This window comes from Triticum aestivum, chromosome 6A (assembly GCF_018294505.1).
Source record: "Triticum aestivum cultivar Chinese Spring chromosome 6A, IWGSC CS RefSeq v2.1, whole genome shotgun sequence".
Lineage (NCBI taxonomy): Eukaryota > Viridiplantae > Streptophyta > Magnoliopsida > Poales > Poaceae > Triticum > Triticum aestivum.
Genome location: NC_057809.1, coordinates 64225781 through 64252511, shown reverse-complemented (window position 1 = coordinate 64252511; position 26731 = coordinate 64225781). Strand labels below are relative to the sequence as shown.

At 45.3% G+C, this 26731-nt stretch overlaps 2 protein-coding genes across 4 annotated transcripts; one reads left to right on the top strand and one right to left on the bottom strand.

The window, feature by feature from the left end:
* Positions 1 to 6245: 6245 nt before the first annotated feature.
* LOC123132051 (chlorophyll a-b binding protein of LHCII type 1) lies at positions 6246 to 7239 on the bottom strand. Its single transcript, XM_044551799.1, has one exon. It carries the CDS (start codon positions 7163 to 7165, stop codon positions 6365 to 6367), a length of 801 nt encoding a protein of 266 aa, XP_044407734.1. The 5' UTR covers positions 7166 to 7239; the 3' UTR covers positions 6246 to 6364.
* Positions 7240 to 10265: 3026 nt separating this feature from the next.
* On the top strand, positions 10266 to 23222 carry LOC123132052 (uncharacterized). Of its 3 annotated transcripts, XM_044551800.1 has the most exons (8): positions 10266 to 10592; positions 10709 to 11012; positions 11096 to 11258; positions 12573 to 12694; positions 12810 to 12921; positions 21647 to 21718; positions 22294 to 22385; positions 22758 to 23222. In XM_044551800.1, exons 5-8 carry the CDS (start codon positions 12882 to 12884, stop codon positions 23064 to 23066), a joined length of 513 nt encoding a protein of 170 aa, XP_044407735.1. In that variant the 5' UTR covers positions 10266 to 10592; positions 10709 to 11012; positions 11096 to 11258; positions 12573 to 12694; positions 12810 to 12881; the 3' UTR covers positions 23067 to 23222. The 3 variants fall into 3 exon arrangements, 1 of the variants encoding a protein (XP_044407735.1); XR_006464468.1 differs by lacking the exon at positions 21647 to 21718; XR_006464467.1 differs by lacking the exons at positions 21647 to 21718; positions 22758 to 23222 and having other exon boundaries at positions 22294 to 22721.
* Positions 23223 to 26731: the final 3509 nt, after the last annotated feature.

Here is a 26731-nt window from a genome sequence, read left to right as displayed (position 1 = left end):
GGAGGATCATGACTGCTATTCTCGGCACTCTCTGGTTCGATCTTCTCAAAACTAGACACTTCCTTGCTGGTAATCCCATGTTCGCTACGGCGTCTCGTGGGTCACAGTTTTGGAAAGACCTGGTTAGGGTGAGGGATCTGTTTCTTGAGCATGTCAAGTTCGTGGTCAAGAATGGTGCCTCTACTCTTTTTTGGTTGGATTGGTGGTCCGGCGATTCCTCGCTTGGGTCTTCTTTTCCGGTTTTGATTTCTTATTGCTCTAACCTGGAGATCTCAATCTCTGAGCTCCCTCGTAATAATTGGGACTTGGGCTTCCAGAGATCTCTTTCTCCCGAAGAGTTGGGGGATTGGCACCGTCTTGCTGCTTTGTTTCCTGTTCTCTCGAAGGAGGAGGACTCCGTGTCCTGGCCTCATGTCGCGTCTCGGAAGTTTTCTGTCAAGTCATTGTATGCTAGGATTATTTCTGGTACTCCTTCCTCCAAGTTTAAGCAAATTTGGGCTGCCAGGATCCCCCCCAAGATCAAGATTTTTCTTTGGCAAGCCTTTAGGGGGCGGTTGCCTTCCCGGGATCAGATTTGGAAAAGGAATGACCCCGGCTCGGCTTACTGTGCTTTATGTTCTGCCCTGGAAGACACTAATCATATTTTCTTTGGATGTGCTTTGGCCAAGTTGTTGTGGGGGTGTGTTCGTTCCTGGCGGAACACCTCATGGGCCCCCGGCTTGTTCTCAGACATGCGTCTGTTGATGGCTAACTTACAGGGACGGTCCAGGAGGCTGTTTTGGATTGGGCCGGGTGCTCTTTGCTGGTCCTTATGGACTACCAGAAACAAATTCACCATTGAGGGTGCTTTTTCTAATAAGCCTGCTGATGTCCTGTTTAAAATGTCTATCTTCTTGTAGCAATGAAAATTATTGACTAAATCGGCGGATCGAGATGGCATGGGGGTGTTGATCAATAAAGTGCAGGCGTCTGCCAACCTGATGTCCTCTCCCCCCGTCGCCGCTTCGTCGTAGCTTGTTGGCTTCTCCTTAGTGTAGTAGGTGGTTGGCCTGCATGCCTCATTTTGTAGTATTTGGGCCTGCGTGCCACCGAACTTTGGTTCTTATGTCCTGTGGTGGTTGGCCCATTGTTTTTGAGTGAACTGTTTGTGTTGTGTTGTTCTGTTGCTACTCTTTCGTATGGCTTTATTTATAAAGTCGCGCGTATGCCTTTTCTCTAAAAAAAAGTACATGCTATGATTGAGGCAATGTATCAAGTGAAAACAATCAATATTAGTTGTGTGGTGAAATTGGGTAAGAAAATAACATGATTGGTTCAAGCACTGCATCAACATAAAAACATCTAGGAGTTTGGTAGTTCTTAGTTGATTTGCATTTGCTGAAAGAATAGTCTGGTAGGTTTAGGGGCAGCGAAACATCAGCCAAAAGTGGTGACTATAACATGGGACATGGGGATGGTCATATATGATGCAATGATGTTCTAGCTGTCAGGTTTGGACTGGGCTTAATTTCGATTCATATACTATAGACCTACTTGCATTCATCTTTGGATTAACTAAGGAAGTAAGAGTGGGTGCTTTTATGATAGGTTTGATAAATTTGAAGTAATAGCACGGAGGTACTTCTTCGATGGAGAAATCTAACAATGTTCCCCTATGACGATGGCGTGTGCACATATAAGCCAAACATGAAAACGTGGCGAGACAACCATTATTGATTACTAGATCAATGTGTACTAGCCTAGCCCGCGCGGCGGCACGCCGCGCCTTAAAAATAAGCTATGATTATATATGATATTTTTATTTTGTGTGATAAATTCAGGTCTAAAAATAAGAGTTTTATGAGCATAAGTTTAAAGTCATTATTTTTTAGTTTAAAAAGGTAAGTTGTGCACATAAGCGATTTGCAAAGGATGCATTTATTATCACCATGCGTGATACATCTTGCGAGATGGAAAATGGTGGAGAACATGTCTTACTCCCAGAAGAGATGGGAGAAGCTAGGGCACATGTTATTGAAAGAGGCCATAGCAGCGGCTCGGTGGAGCACCCACCGGCGTTGGGTACCTTCCTTCTACAGATTCATTGTCTACGCGCCTAGTAGTCTGCGTAGATACCACGATTAATATCCACCTCCCGACCAGCATTACCAGGTCTACCATCAGCAGGCGGCCAAGTAGAACGTGGCCGATCATGAAGAGAACAAATATATACGCAACACATCCACACCCGGTTTCTATCATGAGCACTATATATAAATTAGTCTCTACAGCCAAAACGGCAACCGACCTAAAGCAGCAAAAAGAAAAATTCCATATGACTCTGCTGACAACAATGAAATAACATATGCAACATGTCAACCATAGTCCATCACGCGGCAACACCATTATTAACCCACACATGCGACCGTCAAAAAAGAAAACAAAACAGATGGTAAAAAATAGAGAAAATATCTCATTGTACGGATAAGACAAAACAGATGGTAAAAAATAGAGAAAATATCTCATTGTACGGATAAGACGTAAAAAATATATTAGAAAAAGATAAAAGAAAATAAGCCACACACATAAAACGACCGAAGGAGAAATAAAAGAAGGGTTCGGCTCCTCTACAGTCGTGTTGTTACTGTACCAGTACAATAGGTATTAGAATCTGCCGTTCAAATCAAATCGGAAGGCTCTTCTTTCTTCCATGCCTTCTTCCCCAGGAAGATCTTCCAGGCCACGATGTTGGCGCTGCGACGCGCAGGGCTCCCCGCCGTCTTCCGCAGCTCCACCACTGTACGTGTGCATCATCGTTGCCGCACTCGCTCACCTCACTCGTTGGCCCTCGCCATGGGCTCATGCCTCGTGCGGTAGCTGGACCCAGAGGCGAGGCCCTCTTGTCGTGCCCTGGAGGCCTGGAGGATGTATGCCATGGCGAACGGCTGCTGCTTGCGCGTGCGTGCGTCCGTGCATGTGCTAGCGTGTGATGTGTCCTTGCTACGGTGATGGCCGATGGGTGCATGATGTGTGCATGCGTGCTAGTGTGCTGGGTGGAAGCCTCGCGTGGGTGCTCCGGGGCGATGCGCTGGCTGTGCTCAGCGTGATGTTTGCGGTTGAGCTTGAGCAGCAAAGCCGTGCAGCAGCAGCGACAGCAGTGCGGGGTGTTTGTGCACACTGGTGGTGTCGGACGGTAGAGATGAGGAGCAAGCATCACGGAGGCGGGATGAGGCGGTAATAGTAGCTCCTCTACAGTTGTAATAGTAGTTCTGCCCCCACGCCGAACTACAGTAAACAGGCCCAGCTACCGTACCGTCAGCGCTGCGCCAACTCTCACATGGACGAACAGGAGCTTTCCCTGCCATGCAAGTTGCAGTAAACCACGGTGCCCAGGCACGTACGTACTCTTGAGGCCATCCATCGAACGTGCCAAGTAAACCAATGTGCAAGTGCAACCGCTGGTGATACTCGTCACATAATGCACTTCACACTTGGAGACACCGGGGCGACGGGGAAGACTGCGCACGCCCGGTCGCCGTGCCACCCGCGTCCACACGCACCTCGACGCCGGAGTCTGCGCGGGCATGCATAGTCAGCCTCCGCCGTGGACGGGTATTCGGAGCTCACGCACGTGGAGGATGCCCTAGCCGCACTCGGCGAGTTCCTTGCATTGCCACCTGCGAACGGTCCACCGTCGCGTACGGCTCGTTCGAGCAAGCGCTAATCGCGCTCGAGCAGAGCGTCGCGGAGCTGCGGGCGGGGGCGTTCGGTTGGGGACGGCACGATGGTCGCCACCTTGCTTCGGGCACCCAGTCGATCAGAGAAGGTCAAAAGGAGCAATGCGGCCTTGCTGTGATAATGTGACACATGCCGGGGAAGGTGTTGTCACCGGCGCGATGGCTTTGGAGGCGGAGCCACACGAAAAAAATCGAGAGGCGGCCACCGGCACCACAGGACCTCCGACTCCGGTAACCGTTGTATAAGTGACACGGAACGGCAGGACGCCGTCCGCCTGGGGGGTCGCGAGCTCGAGGCGGCAGGTTTTCGAAGGCTCCGACGCGGTCCTCTGCGGCAGGCAGGTCCTCTGCGGCGAGCGCGGCGTGTAGCTTGTGTAGTCGGTGATCGGGCACCGCTAGTCGTCCATCGTAAACGGCGAAGAAGTGGGCGGGGAGGCGGAAGGAGGAGTGGTCGAGGCCGGCGACCACCCCGCGCGCCCACGCGCATAGGTCCGTTCCTATGGGGTGTTTTCCTTGATGCCGCTGCCATCTCACAACTCCACACAGCCGTCACCCATGACTCATCTCGCCCGCATGACCGGCCACCCGTGTAGTACATGCTAGCATGCATTCTAGGGCCACATCACCATGCGTGTCCGGTGTGCCCACCGGCGTCTGGGAGCCGCCGGAGCATGGTCACGCGGAACCTGGCCCTCGCCGCCGCCAGCTCGGCCTCCTTCTCGAGCGCGGGCAACCCGTTCCGGGACAGGATCATCAGCCGCGGCCTGTCGTCCACCAGCCCCATGACGCTGCTGCAAGATGTTGTTTCTTCGCTTCCGTCGCGCTTGTGCCGCGGCCTTTTCTCCTTGATGATGCACAGGCCGCCGCCGACCTCCGGGTATCGCTAGCGCCGTTGATCGACGGGTAGTTTCGTGTTGGACATCATAGCGAGCAGGCCTGGCATCGGTAACACACTCGGGCACGGCCCGGAGGTGCAACTCGTCCATGGTGCCCATGACGCCGAACTCCCACTCATGGGTGTACGACCGGATGCGCTCGTTCACCAGGCTGACGCGCATGCCGAGCTGCCGTTGCAGCGACTGCCGTCGACACCATCCCCTGGTCGAACCGCGTGGTGGATGGCTACAGGAGGTCATCCATGACGGCAGAGAAGAGGATGTAGAAAGAGCAGCAGGTAGGAGACGAAGGCGAAGCAGAAGAGGATGGGAAAGTTGGTGATCTGGCCGCCGGCCGTGAGGGGCATCTCCCACGCGGTGCTAGTGGGCTCAATGCGGCACGACGATATAGCGGGGCACGGTGAGGAGGAATTGGCCAGTGCTGCGGTGAAACAGAAGCGAATCTCACTATTTATACACCTTCGGCTCATCTAGAAAGAACGATTCAAGCGGCGATCAAGAAGCATCGAATTAAGCGGCAGGATGTCGGCAGGAACACGTGGCCAGAACAACGACCAAAGCGGCGAGCGAGTACCAGAACCATCGAGTTAAGCGGCGTTCAAGACCCGAATTTAGGCAACCAGCATGCCGCATATGCATGTAAATCGCAACAACCAGAACCACCACATGCAAAAAATAACACGGACACGCGTCTACAGAGGCAAAAATCAAGCAGCATACAACTGAGCGGGAGACAAACACGGAGGTGAAAAAAAAAGCAGCCAGCCCACAAATCCATCCAACCAGAAAGCGGACAAAACTAAACTACGTGATCAAATCAACTACGACGCCATGCAGCACACATGCAAGGCAAAAGTAATGTCCCACATCGCACAGAAAATTGCTAGACCCACCCCAATAACTACACAGCGATGAAGCAATGAAGTTCAAAAAATTTGAATCAAAAACACACAGCCACACATCGGTTTCTACCCCACCATATCCCAAAGTAATACATGTGTCAAGAAAGGAAATGCCCACAAGTTGCTTTCAACCAAGTGGCTGAATCTCAGGGCAAAAACCTTCTCTGGAATAGATGCTTGGGTATGTGTCTCTAAATTGTCCAAATCATAAAGTAAAAATGCAGATAGATCCAAAAAATCATTGATGCGGTATAATTGGACACACCCTGTTTTGTTGCAAATTATGAAATGAGAATAAATCATGGCCCTTGCAACTGAGCGAGATAAATAGAGATCATTTCGGATGGTTGCCTTGATCAAAGGCGTGGAGAGTACCCCCGCAAAAAAAGAAGGCGTGGAGAGTAAACACAAAACAGAAATCTTCAATGAAAAATATATATACTAATGTTTCCTTCGTTCAGGCTCCGCAAATTCAACGACACACACGATTCTATAAATTGTCACTCACCTGAGCACAGTATGATACTTTCTCTATCCGAAATTACTTGTCGCTCAAACGAAGGTATTTAAGTGCCAAACACATCCGTCTGTCCGGAATTATCCATTTGAGTGACAAGTAATTTCAGACTGAGGAAGTAATAATTAATTAAGCGCGTGACAAAGTATTTATTTGTTTCCGTGATTGTGATTGTTGTCACAACAAAATGGTCAGATCAATGCAAGTCACAACATTGAAGGCGGACAAATCTTGCATTGCTTTTGCATAAAATTATTGTAATTTACATCATGGTAGTACAACTCAGGCTGTACAATAAACACGCTTGGTGGTGTGCACAGGCTTCAAGATAACTTACTTGCCGGGAACAAAATTGGTGGCAAACGCCCAAGCATTGTTGTTGACGGGGTCAGTGATGTGGTCAGCGAGGTTCTCAAGAGGGCCCTTGCCTGTGACGATAGCTTGGACAAAGAAACCAAACATTGAGAACATAGCGAGACGCCCGTTCTTGATCTCCTTCACCTTGAGCTCAGCGAATGCCTCAGGGTCATCGGCTAGACCGAGAGGGTCGAAGCTGCCGCCTGGGTAGAGTGGGTCCACGATTTCGCCAAGTGGGCCGCCGGCAATGCGGTACCCCTCGACGGCACCCATTAGCACGACTTGACACGCCCAAATAGCTAGGATGCTTTGCGCTTGGACGAGGCTGGGGTTGCCGAGGTAGTCGAGACCACCCTCGCTAAAAATCTGGGAGCCAGCCTTGAACCAAACGGCCTCGCCAAACTTGACACCGTTGCGGGCGAGTAACTCAGGGAAGATGCAACCAAGCGCCCCAAGCATGGCCCAACGACAGTGGATCACCTCTAGCTCCCGGTTCTTGGCGAAGGTTTCGGGGTCAGCCGAAAGCCCGGCGGTGTCCCACCCATAGTCGCCAGGGAATTCACCGGTCAGGTAGCTCGGAGGCTCGCCAGAGAGTGGGCCGAGGTAGAGCACACGGTCGGCACCGTACCATGGGCTGCTAGAGGAAACCCGTTTCGCCTTCGCTGCAGTCTTGCGCATGGTGACACGGGCCTCGCCAAAGAGAGTCGACGATTGTACATTCTTCACCGCCTTGCCGGCAAAGGTCGAGGAGGAGAGAGACATGGTTGTGGTCGCCATTGTAAGGCTACGCAAAATGTTGGCAGTATGGGTTCTGCAAGAGATGGGTGTGTCCAGATGACTTGATAGGAGAGGGGGATGTGGCTACTTAAGGCAGTCGGAGGTGGTATAGGGATCGATTTAGTGTGTAATCAGACAAGATAAAGATGGATAGAGAGAAAAATCTTGAGCTTTGCTGCCATTGGTGCTGCATAGATCTCTTGCACTCAGAACACCTGTAACATCGAGAGCCAAGAGATATGAGTATTCCTGTGAACTTGTGGCCAGGAGTGGTTGTGACTGGATTTCCGTGGAGACAGCTCACTGGATCAAGTGTGTGAGTGAGTCCTGCATGGTTCGCTCACGTGGAGAAAGCATCGCGCGGTGTGACTCCGGCGAGCTGTTGTGCTCACGTATCTTCTAGATTTCAGAAAATCAAAACAGGATGTACCATCTCGTCGTGGTGAAATATCACATTATTGAGCCAAATTCCATACATAAAGCTAGATATATCTATTCTTTTACCACAATGAAAAATATAGGTCCATCTTAATTTGCCATTCAACTGACAAGTAAAATTAATTTATTTAGTTTAAAGTATAGCATACTGCTACTGAAATAAAACAAGTTATGTTTAGCAAAAAAAAGGACTATTAATTTAACATTATAAGAAAATGTTCCTCCATTCAAAGCAAATCTCGAACAACAAAAATCAAAATGGGTAACATTACCACATTAATTGATAAAAAAATGATGGAGAAGATTACTTCTACATGAAAGAAATGTCAGTTTAGGCGGAAGTGATCGCTCTGCTCCTGGGCGCATATGCACCTAGGATGAACAGTAAATTTCAAACATGGTTGAATGTTTTAGTAACATGCAAATAAGTTTCGTAATGGAAAGACATCCGTGAAGGTCTGGACAAAAAAGTCAGTGTTCCAGAGTGCTTTAAAAAATTGCCCTTTTTGGAACATCTTCTTTCTCCAGACCTCCATGAATGATTTTTACCACCAACTTTTTATGTTGGTAAAACATTCAACAATATTTGTCTAAAAAAATTCAGATTTGTTTAAAGTGTTTCCTATTTTTTCTTTTCAATTTTGTTGTATATGCACCCAAGCGTAGTTTAAGTTGTTATTTCCCTAAATTTCTGGTACAATGTGCGCTTTTATACCTTTGTTTTTATTTTAGCTTGGAGGACCATATAAATTGCATGTATGATCGCACATAATATTATTGTTTCATTGTACTGCAATATATGAGCATGATTGGTTTGATGCCAACATTTGGCTAGCCAAATGTTGGCAATACCAAGACTTGCCAACTATTGACAACTAGTAGAATGCCCGTGCGTTGCCACGGGCTCTTGAAATAGTTTGCAAGAGTTACATGTTAAACTCCACACATACAAACAATATAACACAAACACAATTATTTAATAACTGAATTCCATTTCTGCAATACTTGAATCTGACTTTTTTGGCATTGGTGACTGCTAGATACCAATGGTAGCCCGACATGTTAATCAGAATGAATAACTGGTGTAGATAACATACAGGTCGCAGTCACAATTAGATATAAATATTAATAAACCATTATACATATGAATTAGAAAAAAACAATCCATAATTATATGCATGGATAACGAGACAAGACTAACCATATCCTGTTGTAGATAAGTATTAACATGATGCACGATGTGACGATATTTCGATGGGTCTATGTCTTTTTCCCCGTCTTCTTTTGTCTGGCCAGATACAAACGTGCTAATAATGTATACCTTTCCACCCGCCCTGTCTTGTAGATGGTCGTGAGTAAGCATGCAATATATGTAAGCATTTATCACCTGCATTCACCATTTAGATTATGTTTATATTTTACGATATTATATGTATTGTTCATATTATTAATTACAAAGTTTATGCAGTTGGTTTTACACCGTTATGTAAGAACATATCATCTTTCATAAGGCATTTCAAATCGTCGGTTGATAATAAGGCATCTCCAATGTTCACGAATTGGATATTCTTGGGGGCAGACTTGATTGATTCGATGACTGTAATATCTCTCGGGATACAAACATAGTGTGCCGACATCATAAGTGAGCCAACTTAGTAAACAAAATTAGCCAAATTAGTTGAATACAAAAGGCAATATTAGAAAGAAAAGATTGATAATAATATTGAAAAATACCTTGTGCGATAACATTAAAATTGGCATCCTTTTGTGGTTTGTTATGAGATATCACCGCTTCCATATGAGATATCACCGCTTCCATATCATTATGTTGTAAATAATTCGGTGAATCTCCGTCCCCTTTCAGCGACGTCGCTTCGGAACCCTCAATGGATTCTTTTTGTGCATCTTCAAAGTCCATATCCATGTCTCCTATATCCTGAAAAAATACACCTTTTGTATTATGATGTATAATATACATACAAAGAAAGGTTAGCTATATGCACCTCTTCTCGTGGTCTTTCAGTGCGGTCTGTCATCGTTACATCAGTGCGTATGTCAGAACCTATCACTTTAAATCTATGATGAAATATAAATGATATTTTCTACTTCATTATATAATCAAAGATATATATAATAAAAATAAAATTGAAACTAACACAACTATTTTCTTTTTTAAAAAGATAAACCTTTTTGATATTATTAGAAAATTATGTTGCTTAAATCATTTTACTAACACAACAATTCGGGGAAAACAACCAACTATAATGTTCATATATAAATAAGTATTCATCTGATTTTTTAAAATTATTTATATAGGCTATGCAAAATTTTCCAACAAAAGATAAAAACATGCAAGCAAACCAACATAAACCAAGTATATTCGTTTTCGTCTCTCAATTTTTTTTGTGATACACTCAATATATATAATAAGTATAAAAAACATTTATTTTTATGAACCATATTTAATATATATATATATATATACACACACTTTTATTGTTTTTGTGAGGTAAATATATACTTTCAATATCTATGTTTTTTCGTTGAGCAAAATTTGCCATCAAAGGCCCAAATTAGCTATCCATCACGGCCCAACCAGCACCCAAGCTTACCCCCACCTAAAAAAACTAAATATAAAAAAATGAACCTTATCCCCAGCACTCTCTCCTCTCCTATCCACTCACTGACCACCTCTCGCCCTCTCCCCTCCCCGGCTCCCCCCGCCGCATCGCCGCGCGCGTCGACGAGCCCGCAACCGCGCGACTCCGCCCGCCGACCACCGAATCGGTCTCATGAATTGGCGGGGCTTGGGACTACGACCAGCTGTGTGCGGCGCGATCGACGGAGGCAGACGCATCGAGCTTCCTGACCCGGGCGTGCGTGCTCGATCCGGTCTCATTCCGGTCGGATCCGCGGTGGTGCTCCTCTCCGGCGAGGTCGCAGGTCGATCCGACGCGGGGCGGCTCGATCTGCAAGCGGAGCAGCTCCGGTACGCCACTCCCCATGCTTGATGCGCCCCCTCTCCTCTTCTTCTTCCACATATTCCTTCCCTGATGTGGTTTCCTCTTCCCTGGTGTGCCGCGGCGCCGTGACCCGGTCTCACAGGCACGGCCAGGGCGACGACTGCTCCCCGACGCCGCCACCCTCCGCAAGGAGCGACGACGGCTCGAAGCTCTGCGGCACGGCGTGCGCCGAGCGACGCGCCGCGGGGGCGCCCCTGCCTCAGCCACCGGCGTGTCTGACCACCCGTCCACGCCCCCACCGCTGCCGCCGGCCGGCCACACGATGTCGCTCGTCCCGCTGCTTCAGCCGGCCAAGAAACCGGAACGCCCCCCTTGCCTGGCAACCTCGGCATCTCCATCGACCGTCTCAGAAAGCGCTACCTCGCTCGGCTCCCGCATAGCTGATGGTAAGCCCCTCCTTTGCTCTCTTGGCCTGCTTGCTTGCAAGCCCCTCATCTGAATTTGTTGGTTGGTTGCTTTCTTTCCTCAGCAAGCCAAGAAACAGGGAGTGCCGGCAGTAGTACTCTGAATCCATCAATGCAACTGAATCCATAATGCTAATCAAGAGGTGGTTTTGGCCTAACTGGGATGTGCTTGAGTCCTGCATAGCTGTGGAGGAGGAAGTTGCTGCCCTTCTTGAGCAGTTTGCAAAGGTAAATCAGTTATCAATGTTAGATATACTTCTTTGAGGAAGCTGCTGCCGTTCTTTTACTCACCTTGCATAAAACTGCAATGTCAATGTTAGATGTACTTCATTGAATTCAAGCATCCTTTTAAACACCACATTGACTTAAATAGGCTTTCATTGCATCAACCCTAGTATTTCTAGAGAGCTACTCAAGCATGTTTTTTCCCATAATTGTTGTACGGATACTCATATTTTTATTGAATAACATATGTGGGGACTACTATGCTTATATAATGTCTGATTTGATGATATCGTAATACATGCATTGTGTTGATGGTGCTATTACGGTGCCATCGCTTCCATCAAATTCCATTGGCATAATACTCCAATGTAATAATAAGTATCTAAAAGGTACTGAGATGTTCAAACAGCATGATAGTTGTGAAATAGAACAATTATGATAGCCGATAGCTAGCCTCGTATAAGGTTGTACTGGCTGTTGCAAAGTTTACCTGGTCTTCCATTTATATTTTTCAGAAGACAACCCCAAAACTGACTAAAGAAATAAAAAGTAGTAACACCAAGTCTTGTTTAAGTGTATTCGAGAAAGAAAAAGCCTTGTTAATGTGCCAAATCAGCACTGCAGCACGCTGAATCGTGTATAACATCCACCCATGTTGATTATTGGAACCTTTGATAATTAGTATATAAATCTCACAATATTTATCAATGTGTTGCTCAAATAACATGTTTGTTTGTCTTACCCTAATGTTGTGTTTGGCGATTTGGCCAAATGTTTAATTCAAATAAACATTAGGGCCACCTGTTAGCTGAAAATAGGAATCTGAAAGAGCAATTGCTGGCTAGTATCATGGGTCAGTCTGTCATGCTTGTCATTTTAGCAAAGGTCAGCGCACCAGTACAGTTGATACCTAATATGAGACGTTTGCTCTCACAGGTCCTCCTATGATTAAATGAACTTCCTAAATCAATTCGTACACGCGGCTTTGCCCTTTGGAAACTTGTTTAGTAGTAGATGACTGATAATAGGCCGAGGGCATCTGTCACCCAAGCATGTTGAGTGTACTTATGAAAAAATTTCTCGAGTGTTTGCATCTGAAATTTTTGTGACTAAATTAACATGCATTTCTTACTGATTATAGTTTTTGAGAAAAAACCTATAGTTAATTCTCATTTTAAGTGTTTGCTGTTTTAATCTTGAATATCTTTCTTTCAAAATGATTTGAGTCTTGTTGGTAGGCATTGTTCAATAGTCAACATACATCCAACTTTGTATTTTGAATGATCAGTCTAACTTCTGCATTGAAACATGCGGCAGATCTTCAGTGAGCAAAGAGGGCAGTGGAAGGCAGCAACCCAATCCCAGGAGTTCCTTTGAACCCTTCAGCGTTAATACAATAATGCTTACACAGATCCTGAGAAGCCGGATGCTATAAATGTGTAAGTTGATTTATGTGTGCAAAAATATCACTCTGACAAAACCTTAGGAGTAGAGAGACATTGGTCTAATATTATTACTCACAAGATTTATATGTTGTGTTTTTTTGAAATGCAGATTCTTGGGCCATTTCCAGTCTCAACAAGGCAAACCTCCTCTTGTGGAAGTTGGACTGAGATCAGCATTACAATGTTGGCCGCCAAGGAACTCTATGTGAAGAAACTGGAAGGTACTGATATAAACTCTTCTACTAACAACAACATTGCTTGATAAGCTGTGTTGTGCCCCTTACTACCATTCTCATCAATTATAGATTCGTGATGGTCTGCAAGCTATGATTTATGAGCCGATAGAAAGTTTAAATAGTTGTTTACTTGGCAGGCCAGAAGGTGGTTTAGAATATTTTTGTTATATTCTAGTAATAATGATTTATGAGCTATGAAGTGGCTCAGGCTGTAGTTTGTAGGCATAGACCCACAAAGATCGCAAAAATAATTAAGCATGCAGTCTGCGTTCTTGGTGAATAGCCATGCATCTGGACATATTGTATAGTACACATGAATTTTCACAGCTTTGCTCAAGTCATCCGAATCCGATCACCATCGTTGGACCTCGCAACTAATAATAGCCGTTTCCTTGCGCCAAACCTGCAACACAGCATGGCTGTTTATGTATGTATTGAAAAGCCAGCATTATAAAATTCAAATAACGGGGAAATAAGAGACTATACAGGGACCTCCACCCATGAGACATAATATAATAAAGATATGGTTTTCATATTGTGTGGTGGTCCAGTTTTGTGGCCGCTTTGGGGCCGCATCAAAAATATTTCTGTAATGTAGAACACTTGAGTGGAGTCTAATTTTACAATGACGAAGTGACCAAGGCAGTGTGCAATATGTGTGCAGGAAAACAAATCCGAGTTTAGATGTAGTACGTGAATGATTGCAAAACAACAAAAGAATAATACACATAAGCAAACCAGCAAAACGAAAAATAATGTCACATACAAAGACTGCTGCAACATGCAGGGGAATAAGAGACTATACAGGGACCTCCACCTATGATAAATAATATATAGATATAGTTTTGATATATTGTATGGTGGTCCAGTTTTGTGGCCGCTTTGGGGCCACATCATAAATATTTCTGTATTGTAGAACACTTGAGTGGAGTCTAGTTTTACAATGACGAAGTGACCAAGGCAGTGTGCAATATTTGTGTAGAAAAACAAAGCCGAGTTTAGATGTAGTAGATGATTGATTACAAAACAACAAAAGAATAATATACATAAGCAAACCAGCATAACAAAAAATAATTTCGCATACAACAAAATTTGGCAACTTGCAAAGTCACAACTCCGAGGCAATATTATTAATACTTGCCTTGTACTATAAACATAATAAAGTTCAATTGCAAACATCGAAAGATAGAGATATGTACAAAGACAGCAAAGAGCACAAAATTACCTGTAGCATAAGAGTAAATCCTCTCACATATTTAAGAATGGACTTCAGCCTGTAAGGACTTCCTTATAGACGATGTTCTTCATCGAGGTTTGTAAGGACAAGGCAGGTCTTTTTCGCTTCTTAGATTTACCGCTTTCCTTCTTGGCATTCTCCTTCTCCTTCTCAATGAGGATCTTTATATTTCTCTTTGCGGTGGCTCGAGACAATGCAACATACAGTTGACCATGAGAGAACACCGGATTAGGTAGGTACACGCCAACAATCGGAATCGTCTGGCCTTGAGCCTTGTTAATCGTCATAGCAAAGCTAAGCCTTACAGGAAATTGCTTCCTCTTGAACTTGAATGGAAACATGTCGTTGTCAGACGGGCATAGGGGTATTCGAGGAAGGAATACCCTCCTACCTGCATGTTGTCCGATCACGATTTCTGCGTCGATGGTGTTCCTCTCGAAACCTCGCACCACAAGCCTCGTCCATTACACAGACCATTAGCCGGATCAATGTTCCGGAGAAGTATGACAGGGCAGTTGAGCTTCAGTTTGAGTGCATGCGGAGGCAGACCGTTGGGAGTCAATCCATTTAGGAACTCGGGAGCGTAGTAGCCATACGGGTTGTCTTCTACACTGTCAAAGCTATGGTAGATTACTTCTCGCCGAAAATGCTCTACCATGCGTATGTTTATCTTGTCGACTTTGTCGTTCGTGGTGAAGAGGATTGCACGTGAAGTCATGTAATTCGGATCGGACATGTTGTCATCTAGTCTCGGAAACACATGGTCAATCAGCTTCTCCAGGTTGTCACCCTTGCCTGTAGACGGCACAAAAATATCTTCAGGGAGTCGTATGTTTCCTTGATCGTAAACTTCCTCGGTGCCATTGCCTACCCTTAGCAAGTAGTCCACAAACCAGGTGTCATTATGAGCCCTCATGTTGGTGACGAGCCTTAGCTGGCGCATACCCTTCCAGAGGTGTGAACTTCGGAGGGTTGCATCGATTATCTGACCCCGGGACCCCCTCCTGACGATCGGAAGCACCTGCCTGAAGTCCTCGCCAAACACAACAGTTTTTCCTCCAAAGGGTCGGTCCCGTCTTCCCATGATGTCGCGCATGCTGTTGTCCAGTGCCTCAACCGCCTGTCGCTTAGTCATGGTGGCCTCATCCCATAGTATCAATGAGGCCATCTTCAGTAGCTTGGAGGTACCACTCTGCTTCGTGAAGGTGCATGAGGCGCCATTGTCACAGCTCAATGGGATCTTGAACCTCGAGTGGGCAGTCCTGCCTCCAGGCATGATAGAAGCAGCGACGCCTGACGTCGCGGTAGCGATAGCGATGTTTCCGTCGCTTCGAACCTTGGCGAGCAACGCCCTGTACAGGAAAGTCTTCCTTGTACCTCCCGGGCCATCAACAAAGAACACACCCCCATCACCGCGTTCAACAGAAGCTAGTATCTCGTCGTATGCAGCCCTCTGCTCTGAGTTTAGCGACGAAGCCAATTTAGTGTCGTTGATGTCAAAATCGACGTTGGATTCCTCGACCACTTCTCTGGCCTCGCCCTCGGTTGGGTCGAACGAGTCGTCAATGCATGGAAGAGCGAAATCAGCTATGTCTTTGCCCATGGACTGCAACATACCCCTAATGTCAAGCAACACCATTTGTTCCACCTCAATCAGGCACGTGTGTGATCGTCGATAGTCATCAGACATAGGTTCAAAGTGCCTATCCCATAAACCACACACGTCGCCTGGCTCATAGTGCACCAAAATTGTTGCGAAGAGCCTCCTGAGCGAACATGGCATCGCCCACTGCTCTGCCTCGGTAAGACAGTCGTCGAGCGTGTTATCTGCCTCGATGAGTCCCAACCTTTCGGAAGCCTCTCTAAAGCTCCCGCATAGCCTACCGTCCACGGTGAGCAGGTCCTCATAGGATGTCTTGCCAGCAACATGGTTTAGCAACACACGCATATAGTACCGCTCCCCCTCGGCAGGATTGGCAGACATAATTCGACCTATCTGAAAACGTTCCACCCGCTCTTTCCAATACTTCTTACCCTTCTGCCATGTGAACCTTCCAGGAAAATCCTTGTACAATATATTCCTAGCCCACGGGTGGTCTTGGTTAGCTTTGAAATACTCTGTCAACATGGATTTGGAAGCTTTCTCAGAGGCGACTACGTCGGTCAAGTGAGCTTGCTCATTGAATGCCACCCTGTGCATATTCGGGAGATGAAGAGGCAACTGTAGGACAGGTGGCTCATTGGCACACAAGGGGAAGCCAAATATCCTCCACATCGCCTCTGGAGGAGTAACCCACCTCGCGTCTACGTATCGTTTTATCTCATCAATGTTACCATCGGCGTCAGGCTGGTCGATGCTGAAAGAAGCCCTATCATGGCCCTTGTATATGTACTTGTAAAGGTATTTGACGGCCTTTATGCTGGAGCAAACCTCAACGTTGTTTTGGCAATTGAACATCCGCAGAAGGTAAGGGTTATACGGAACAACCCATCTGTTGTCCAACATTTTACCCCGGACCTTAGCCTGCCGACCACTATCTCGACGACGATAAACAGGGTATGAGTCCTTACCCTGTGCCGTGTTTTCATTGAACGACCGCAGGTATCTGCACTTGCACTCGTTCTGTTGCATGCACACATTTTTGGGATTGAGAACACCGCATGGTCCGTGCATCATATGTTTCACCACCAAGGCGTGGAGTTCAGGATACTTCTGCTTGTCTGGTAGCTCGGCAGAAATGAGTCGGTCGTACTGCTCCGGAACGACAAGCTTATAGGCAGAATCCATGATCAACAAAAGTGTGTGTGGGGGAGGCCCCTCTTCTGGAACTCGACTACGTATACATGTGCGACAACCACACCCAAGATATTCTTCTTGAACATCTCTTTCATAGCCTCTAGCTTGCCATGGAACACACGAGCAACAAGATCAGGTCGGTCTTGCGCTGTTTGACCAGGAAACAACTCATTCGTTATCTCTTCCCAGTTAGGGTTGCAGGTCATGGTCAAGAAGATGTCAGGCTTCCCGTAGGTATGGACAATTGCCATGGCATCCATATGCCTCCGCTTCATGTCGCGGTCGCCATCTGGATACGTTCCAGGGAGCACTATCCTTACCCCAACAGCGCTTGCCCGAGTCTCCCCGGATGTAATTGCATCAACAACTCCTTTATACAGATCGGCGCGGATCTTTGTCTGGTTCTTCCTGTACCATTTCAACCTACAACTCTCAATCTTGATGTACATGTCCACCCCCCATTGCTGGAGCAATCGTGCTCCACAGAGTATGGGATTGAATATCCCAGGTCGTGTCTGTAGCATGTAACAGTAGTAGTCTCTCACCGAGACGTATAACCTGCTATTCCCATCTGCACATGGATGAGTAACGCGGACATTAGGATTCATATGAGAAGTATACAATTAATCTAAACGACAGAACACGCATGAGGCTTACCTGCATCATCATCATCATCATCATCACGTCTACCTCTTGGTTGTTGCACAACCGGCCAAGGGACATCATGTTTAGGAAGTTTCGGGTGCCAACCGAGCTCCCCCCTTGGGTAGAAGAGTGGGTAAGAGAGCGGGTCATACGGGCCAGCCGTCACATGTATACTGTGCCTCTGGTTGTCATTCCCGCAAAGTGTAATCCTACGATCGAACCTCTTCGCTAGGTCAGTGCCCTCCACCCAAATTGCAGCGACCTCAGATGACAGAGGTCTATTATACTTCCGTTGGTCTAGTCTCGCGTCAGTGTTTAGGTCTATCCTGTAATCGTCGAGGTTGTCCCTGTGCGCACCCAAACTCCTAAACTGCTGGGAGTACGGGTTTTCCCCGAGTATGTCCACTAACTTTCTGACGACATCCTGGTCTAATTGCTCGGTGGCAGCCTTGCGATGGGTTAGGCCTGGGTCGTCGTCGTAGAAGTACAACTGTAGATGATCTGGACGTGATGTTGGCCCGAAGGAATGCATGTTGTGGTAAATGGTGCCGTGCGCCCGGAACGTGTACACCCTAGACTTCATGTTTGTGTAGCTTTCATCAAGGCTGACGCCGAGGGTTGTGAAGGAGAAGTGGCCGTTGAAGAACCGTATGTTCTCCCGAAAATGCCTTGAGTCCGCATCCATGCTAGACCAAAGCCTCATTAGCTCCGGGATGGCCTTCGGTTGCTTCAGCTGGATCTGCCCACTGCGACAACAGAATCCTAGGGCCTCGGACACAAACTTCTTGGCCTTGCAGTGATGGCAATTTGCGGCGTGCTTCAGGATGTGTGTGTGGTCCGGGAGGTTTGAGTAGACATAGTCCAATGGATCATGGTCGACATAGGTATTTTTACTTGAGTCTTCCAATTCGTCGTGCTCCATGCCATCAACATCTGAGCCTGCAAACAATGTTTATAATTGGTGTGATATTTCCAACGGGTGGATGTTGCTCCAGTGGGTGTACTGTGGACATACCTTCACCAGCAAAAAGGTAATACTCATCGTCAAAGAGGCTGTCAGGGTTGACATTATCATTCATGAGACGACTAAGGTAAGCGTCCATGTCGTCTGCTCAGGTGCGAAACCAATAAATGAGGGTTTAGTCTCAAGGAACGCAAGAGAGTAAGGATGGGAGTGTTACCTTCACTTCTGATCGTGTACTCCGACGTGCTAGATGGGGTCGAGGCACCATGTGCTTCCACTACGGTAGGTTGTCCAGTTGAGCTCATTTCCGGTATGGAGATGGACCTGGCGGTTGGTGTCATTACCCTACCTGCAAACCTTTCATTACGCGGGTCGCGTAGAGCATTTCTCTCACCACGTGGTACCTTCGAACATGTTTTTTGCTTCCCTATTTTCACCTGACGCGTCTTCGCCGCCATACTTCCCTTGCAAGCTCGCTCTCTCGTCCCACGCCGAGCTCTGGACTCATGACTCTGCTCGTCCGCCATTATCCGGCTTTGTTACCGGATCACTGGTTTGCTGGTCGGCATTTTGTATGTGCTCATTGATTTCGATGAGGTCGCCATCTACAGCACCATCACCAAAGGTTCTGCTTAGGTATGCACCTACAACATTATCGAACCATTATTTATATGTCATGAATGATTACATGATGAAAGATGATGGTTCATAGGATAACTACCATCGGTTTCGGTGTTGCGGATGTATGTGGGGACCGCATTCACGGTAGGAGCATGATCTATTTGTTCACTGTCAGATTGTGGCGTGATGGCTGAGAGCGTGAGAGTCGGACAATGTGTGTGAGTGCTGGACAATGTGCTAGTTAGATCTGGACGAGGCATAGCGATCGATTCCGCACACGGGGTCTTTTCTTTTTGCAGCATACTTTGCCTTTCTTTTTGCACTTGATTCCCCCCTTTCATCCTCAGTCATGGTTTTAGGGGTGTTGCACGTGCCATTCTCGCAACTTCTGATTTTTTTCTTGAAGATCGATCGTTCCGTCGCCCACTTTTTTCTGATAATTTGCTCGCCTCCGCGCATTTCTCTGCTCACTTTGCTCGTCTGTTAAGTCACCCTTGTGTTCTTTATAGCAGTGTGAAAACATAATCAGAAGTTCATTGTTCAACATTTTGCAAGGTAGCAGAATCTCAACAAATACCAATATCGACAATACAAAGTTTGTTTTATCTGTTGTATTATTTTAGAATGTTGGACAAAGATTCAAATGGTTCAGTTTCATGAAAACATAGTAACCATATATTATGAAACCGAGCGGGTATGTAATATAATCCCAGTGCTGAAACATATTGATGAAACATAAAACGTTCTTACCGTTCTTACCCGATATCGTAAGGGCAGGCTGATTTTCATCTAGTTGCTTGCTGGCTGCCTCCTCTTTTTTCTTTCGATAAGCAGCTCTCCTCCGAGCCTTTATTTGCTCTTTTTTCTCGTCAAGGTCCACCGAGGATGGTTGGCACACATTAGTGATATCACCGAGAGGTAACATGGGAACATTTAGCATATGTGCATGGAGGGTTTAGGGTCTTGTTAAACAATGATGTATAGCTGGATGTAGTTGGGTTGGTATCCCTGAGAGTTAACAGCAGAACATTTTGCATATATGCACGGAGGGTTTAGGGTCTTCATTGTTCACCGAGAGGCAACATGTCTGGTTGAAGCCACTTCTCTATCTAGGGTTTATTTTTTATATAATCCCTCCGTGTCCATACATAAAGTGTATATGGAATCAAAAGTCGTATATCTGACCTATATCGAATTGAACCTAAATGATCAGGAATTGTATGCACAACACAGTGGTCAACTATTGTTCGGTCAATTATTTGTGGGGTTGGGGTGAGGAAACATACATCGCCTAGATTCTTCACTCAGAAAGTATACATACGGTCATCGTATTGCTGAAACATAAAACCATCCTTACCTGATTTCGTAATTGCAGGCAGATTTTCATCTTGTTGCTTGCTGTCTGCCTCCTCTTCTTTCTTTCGATAACCCGCTCGCCTCCGAGCATTTATTAGCTCTTTTTTCTCATCAAGGTCCACCGAGGTTGGTTGACACACATTAGTGATATCACCGAGAGGTAACATGGGAACATTTTGCATATCTGCATGTGATTTGATGTTAACATTATATTGTGGAATGGAGGGAGTATATATAATATCCTCGCAGTGCCTTCCCATAAAGCATTCTTACCTGATATCGTAAGGGCAGACAGTTTTTCATCTTGTTGCTTGGCGGTAGCCTCCTCTTTTTTCTTTCTATAAGCAGCTCGCCTCCGAGCTTTCATTAGCTCTCTTTTCATGAAGGTCCATAGAGGATTGATCTGCATTAGTGATATCACTGAGAGGATGGCGTGGGACATTCTGAGGCCTCTCTTCCCAAATGTCACTTGTCATGCTAGCTAGTTCTTTTGTCAGATTACTGAGAGCCGGCAACGAATCTACATTATATAGGCATGAGATTGAAGGGTTGTCTGCATCATGTAAACATAACAATATACAGGACCGATATAAGGCAAAGTTGTAAGCGCATGGTGTTAACCTTTCGACACATGGTGAACATCGTCGGCTACAGGTATAACCCCTTCGTAAGAGTCGTCACCATTTGTCCCCACCATTGGGCCTGCAACATCTCCTGTGATGGTGTTTGACATGTATAACAAAATATGTAGCTGAACATATACATGGAGGTAGATATATACCTGGAGTATCATATGTGCTATCACCATCGGTCTCAAGTATCATCCGTTCGTAGGGAGTAATATGGACTCCTACAAGTCACGATGTTGATATATCAGAATCGGTTGTGCCCAAGTCTGTTAGGTATGATTTTTCACATAAAAAGGATAAAATTAAGCCTTATACCTGGACTACGTGGGTACATTATGTCAACAACGTCGGCTACGGGTATAATCCCTTCATTAGAGTCGTCAACACTTGTCCCCTCCGTCGGGCCTGCAACAAATTCAGTTTCCTGGGTTGGTGTTTGACTTGTGTAGCACAATTTACAGGTGAACATATACCTGGAGGTATCGGCGATGGTGTCGTCTGTTCTGTTGGCTTGCTGTGTGGAGTCCCCATAGGTAACTACTAAAAAAAAGACATGTCTAACAGACTCAGGTATCCCGCAAAAACTTGTAAACTGACTCTGCAAGCAGATAACGTGAAATACCAACAGTACTAAACGCCCGTTCCCATGCTACAGAAACTCAGTCCATAAGGGCAGCTTTGCTATACATATGAAAATAGAAAGACATGTCCAACAGACTTTGCTACTTTGCATTTTTTTGAAAACTGAATTTGCTGGTTATAAACATGATCGGGGTTGCTTGGTCTGAGTATTGGAGCCTGTTAACAGGAAAAATGACTACCACGACTGCATATTCCAGCTCTGACCTTCCGTATTATGTTAATCAAATCTATTGCTATTTTCGTTCTCAAGCACATAACTGTATTACACAAGATCTATTTTTATTTGCACTTCATTTGAGTTGAGAATCCGTTTCTGTTGTAACAAAATAGCAATAGATATGTCGCATTCCACTTATTTTGGAACGTCGGGTAATTTCATGTGTACCATAGGTGCAAAATGAATTCTGGCATGGCTTGATTTAGTTTCTGTTTGCTTTCATCCTTTTATTCGTTTGGTTTATTCCAGGTCCATATAATTATGATGTCTTGGAGGGTATGACGTTCGACAATATTTATGAATCCTTCAATGCTGACTTTGAGGATGGTACAATCGGGCAGGTAATTATTTTTCCTTTTGTCATGTGAAGCCCAACACTATGCTCTTAACCAGGTATGGATCTTTGAGAGTATCCTTCATGGTGAATATGGAGAAGGAATGAATATCAAAGTACTTGTTCTAGCTGAAAGGGTAGACCTGCTCTAACCAAAGGACCTTTAGATGCTTGACTACAACCATTGCACTTACTGTTGTGGACCGGTTATATAGATTAACCAATTATGCCTGTCATGTATAGATTAACCGAAAGTTGTATATGTTCCGCCCAAGTTATCATGTATTACATTTGTGGACAGTTGTATATGTTCTGATCTGTACACGTATACATAACAAACAAAGCATGTGTGTTCATACCTGGGGTTGAATCCGTACAGCGTTGCCGACGGGAACTCCTATGTCGCTGTCGTGGTTCCGCGGCGGTGGCGCTGTCCAGTGGTTCTGTGGCGGCGGCGCTGTCGAGTGGTTCCGCCGCGGCGGCGCTGTGGAGTGCGCAGATCGTACGACGGCTGCGCAGATCGCATGACGGCGGCGATCCAGATGGACTCAGGCGGCGAGATCCGGCGGGGTATGAGGTTCGACGGCAGGCCGATCCTGATCTGCGGCAGGACGCTGTTTTCTTTGTCTACGTGCGTGGGCGGGGTTCGGTGGGTTGGTGTGGGGGTGATGAAAAAAAAACCGGTTGAAAAAAAACCAGACGAAAGTGGGGGAACTATTCAACAACTCGTCCATTAGGAGTAGAGATTAGGAGTAGAGATTTTATGTGAGACACGCAAAACAACTCGGTAACTAATCAAGTTGTAGCCAATATTTGGCACATTGCTAAATATTTGGCACCAATCCAATCATGCTCTATATTCACTTCTAATTATGTATGTTTGATTTGTATATGTTTAGCTCTTAAATTAGGGTAGGAATCTGGTAAAAAAAATATAAGTCGAAGCTCTCGAGGAAAATAATCTTAGCGCATGCTCCCTACCTCACAAACGTCGTTGATTCTCATGTCACCCTATCTTTTTTGTTTTGGTGATGATCATGCACAACAATTATATTGTGCACAACTTTATATATTGACAATATTTTAATAACTATCTTGTTTAAAAGTATATTTTAATGTCTACTCTTATAGTCTTTAAGAAGAATGAAACTATTTTTAATTGGTTTATAATAAAAACTAGAACAATGGCCATGCGTTGCAACGGGATATAAATATTCTAGTACGTTAGCTTGTGATTTTCCTGTCAATAATAATGCGATTGTGTAAATAAATGTTCATAAAATTCTGCCCGTGAATTACCTTATATTTTGATTAGAAGTTTGGTAAGTAAATTAAAGTGGAATTGGTTTAGAAGATAAGTAAATTAAGATGATTAACTATCATATACATGGAAGGTTGGACGAAATGGTTGTGGGAAGAAAGGTAAAACGAGAACCTTACGTTCTTTTTAGATAGTATAAGAGATGACACAGAATAAAGACACGTGTTGATTTATAGGTGATGCCCATATTTATTCTTTACCATCCACTTCAACATCAGCGTTAGCGACTGTCTCTCGCACCGCTCCTCCTCTACTAAATTGACTACTTCCGACAGTCACTTTGCCTTCTCACTTTAGACAACAACGCCCGAGTGGTATTACCAAACCACTTCGTTGGGCTGGTAGGGAGATATGAAAAATCACTAATGTTGTATAATTGGCCACACTGCTTTTGTTGAAAATTAAGAAACTAAAGAAAACCATGCCCCTTGCAGTTGAATTGAGATCATTCCCAACTGTTGTATTGATTGAAGTTTCCATGAAAATGTATATTAGCGTTCCTTTAATTTGACCCCACAAATTCACCAGTGTGACCAGCCTACATAATCATTTGAGCCATCGCTGATCTGAGCAGATAATTGAAGAAAATATGCCCTAGAGGCAATAATAAAGTTATTATTTATTTCCTTATATCATGATAAATGTTTATTATTCATGCTAGAATTGTATTAACCGGAAACATAATACATATGTGAATACATAGACAAACAGAGTGTCACTAGTATGCCTCTACTTGACTAGCTCGTTGATCAAAGATGGTTATGTTTCCTAACCATAGACATGAGTTGTCATTTGATTAACGGGATCACATCATTAGGAGAATGATGTGATTGACTTGACCCATTCCGTTAGCATAGCACTTGATCGTTTAGTTTGTTGCTATTGCTTCCTTCATGACTTATACATGTTCCTATGACTACGAGATTATGCAACTCCTGTTTACCAGAGGAACACTTTGTGTGCTACCAAACGTCACAACGTAACTGGGTGATTATAAAGATGCTCTACAGGTGTCTCCGAAGGTACTTGTTGGGTTGGCGTATTTCGAGATTAGGTTTGTCACTCCGATTGTCGGAGAGGTATCTCTGGGCCCTCTCGGTAATGCACATCACTTAAGCTTTGCAAGCATTGCAACTAATGAGTTAGTTGCGGGATGATATATTACTGAATGAGTAAAGAGATTTGCCGGTAACGAGATTGAACTAGGTATTGAGATACCGACGATCGAATCTCGGGCAAGTAACATACCGATGACAAAGGGAACAACGTATGTTGTTATGCGGTTTGACCGATAAAGATCTTCGTAGAATATGTAGGAGCCAATATGAGTATCCAGGTTCCGCTATTGGTTATTGACGTGTCTCGATCATGTCTACATAGTTCTCGAACCCGTAGGGTCCGCACGCTTAAAGTTCGATGACGGTTATATTACGAGTTTATGTGTTTTGATGTACCGAAGGAGTTCGGAGTCCCGGATGAGATCGGGGACATGACGAGGAGTCTCGAAATGGTCGAGACGTAAAGATCAATATATTGGACGACTATATTCGGACACCGAAAAGGTTCCGAGTGATTCAGGTATTTTCGGGAGTACCGGAGAGTTATGGGAATTCGTATTGGGCCTTAATGGGCCATACGGGAAAGGAGAGAAAGGCCTCAAAGGGTGGCCGCACCCCTCCCCATGGGCTGGTCCGAATTGAACTAGGGAGGGGGGGGGGCGCCCCCTTCCTTCCTTCTCCTTTTCCCTTCCCTTTCCTCCCCTCCTACTCCTACTACTTGGAAGGGCTCCTAGTTCTACTAGGAAAGGGGGAATCCTACTCCCGGTGGGAGTAGGACTCCCCTAGGGCGCGCCATAGAGAGGGCCGGCCCTCCCCCTCCTCCACTCCTTTATATACGGGGGCGGAGGGCACCCCAAAGACACAACAATTGATCTCTTGACCTCTCAGCCGTGTGCGGTGCCCCCCTCCACCATAATCCACCTCGATCATATCGTAGCGGTGCTTAGGCGAAGCCCTGCGTCGGTAGAACATCATCATTATCACCACGCCATCATGCTGACGAAATTCTCCCTCAACACTCGGCTGGATCGGAGTTCGAGGGACGATTTTCGATGCGTAGGTAAGAACGGTTCTTCTCAGCCCGTAGCTGCCACGTAAAACTTGCAACAACAAAGTAGAGGACGTCTAACTTGTTTTTGCAGGGCATGTTGTGATGTGATATGGTCAAGACGTGATGAGATATAAGTTGTTGTATAAGATGATCATGTTTTGTTGAAGTTATCGGCAACTGGCAGAAGCATTATGGTTGTCTCTTTATTGCATAAGATGCAAGCGCCAAATAATTGCTTTACAATTATCGCTATGCGATAGCAATAGTTGCAAGAACAATAGTTGGCGAGACGACCATGTGACGACACATTGATATAGATCAAGATGATGGAGATCATGGTGTCATGCCAGTGATGATGGAAATCATGACGATGTTTTGGAGATGGAGATCAAAGGCACAAGATGATGATGGCCATATCATATCACATACTTTGATTGCATGTGATGTTTATCTTTTATGCATCTTATCTTGCTTTGATTGACGGTAGCATTATAAGATGATCTCTCACTAAATTTCAAGATAAAAGTGTTCCACCTGAGTATGCATCGTTGCCAAAGTTTGTCGTGCCCAGACACCACGTGATGGTCGGGTGTGATAAGCTCTACGTCCATCTACAACGGGTGCAAGCCAGTTTTGCACACGCAGAATACTCAGGTTAAACTTGACGAGCCTAGCATATGCAGATATGGCCTCGAAACACTGAAACTGAAAGGTCGAGCGTGAATCATATAGTAGATATGATCAACATAGTGATGTTCACCATTGAAAACTACTCCATTTCACGTGATGATCGGTTATGGTTTAGTTGATTTGGATCACGTGATCACTTAGAAGATTAGAGGGATATCTTTCTAAGTGGGAGTTCTTAAGTAATATGATTAATTGAACTTAAATTTATCATGAACTTAGTCCTGGTAGTATTA

What these genes read in the sequence shown, in the direction of transcription:
- LOC123132051 (XM_044551799.1), bottom strand. Translation starts at nt 7,165, where the DNA reads ATGGCGACCACAACCATGTCTCTCTCCTCCTCGACCTTTGCCGGCAAG.
- LOC123132052 (XM_044551800.1), top strand. Translation starts at nt 12,882, where the DNA reads ATGTTGGCCGCCAAGGAACTCTATGTGAAGAAACTGGAAG. An exon ending in GCTGTGTGGAGTCCCCATAG is followed by an intron (nt 21,719 to 22,293) that starts GTAACTACTAAA and finishes GGTTTATTCCAG; the next exon opens with GTCCATATAATTATGATGTC. An exon ending in AGGATGGTACAATCGGGCAG is followed by an intron (nt 22,386 to 22,757) that starts GTAATTATTTTT and finishes GAATCCGTACAG; the next exon opens with CGTTGCCGACGGGAACTCCT.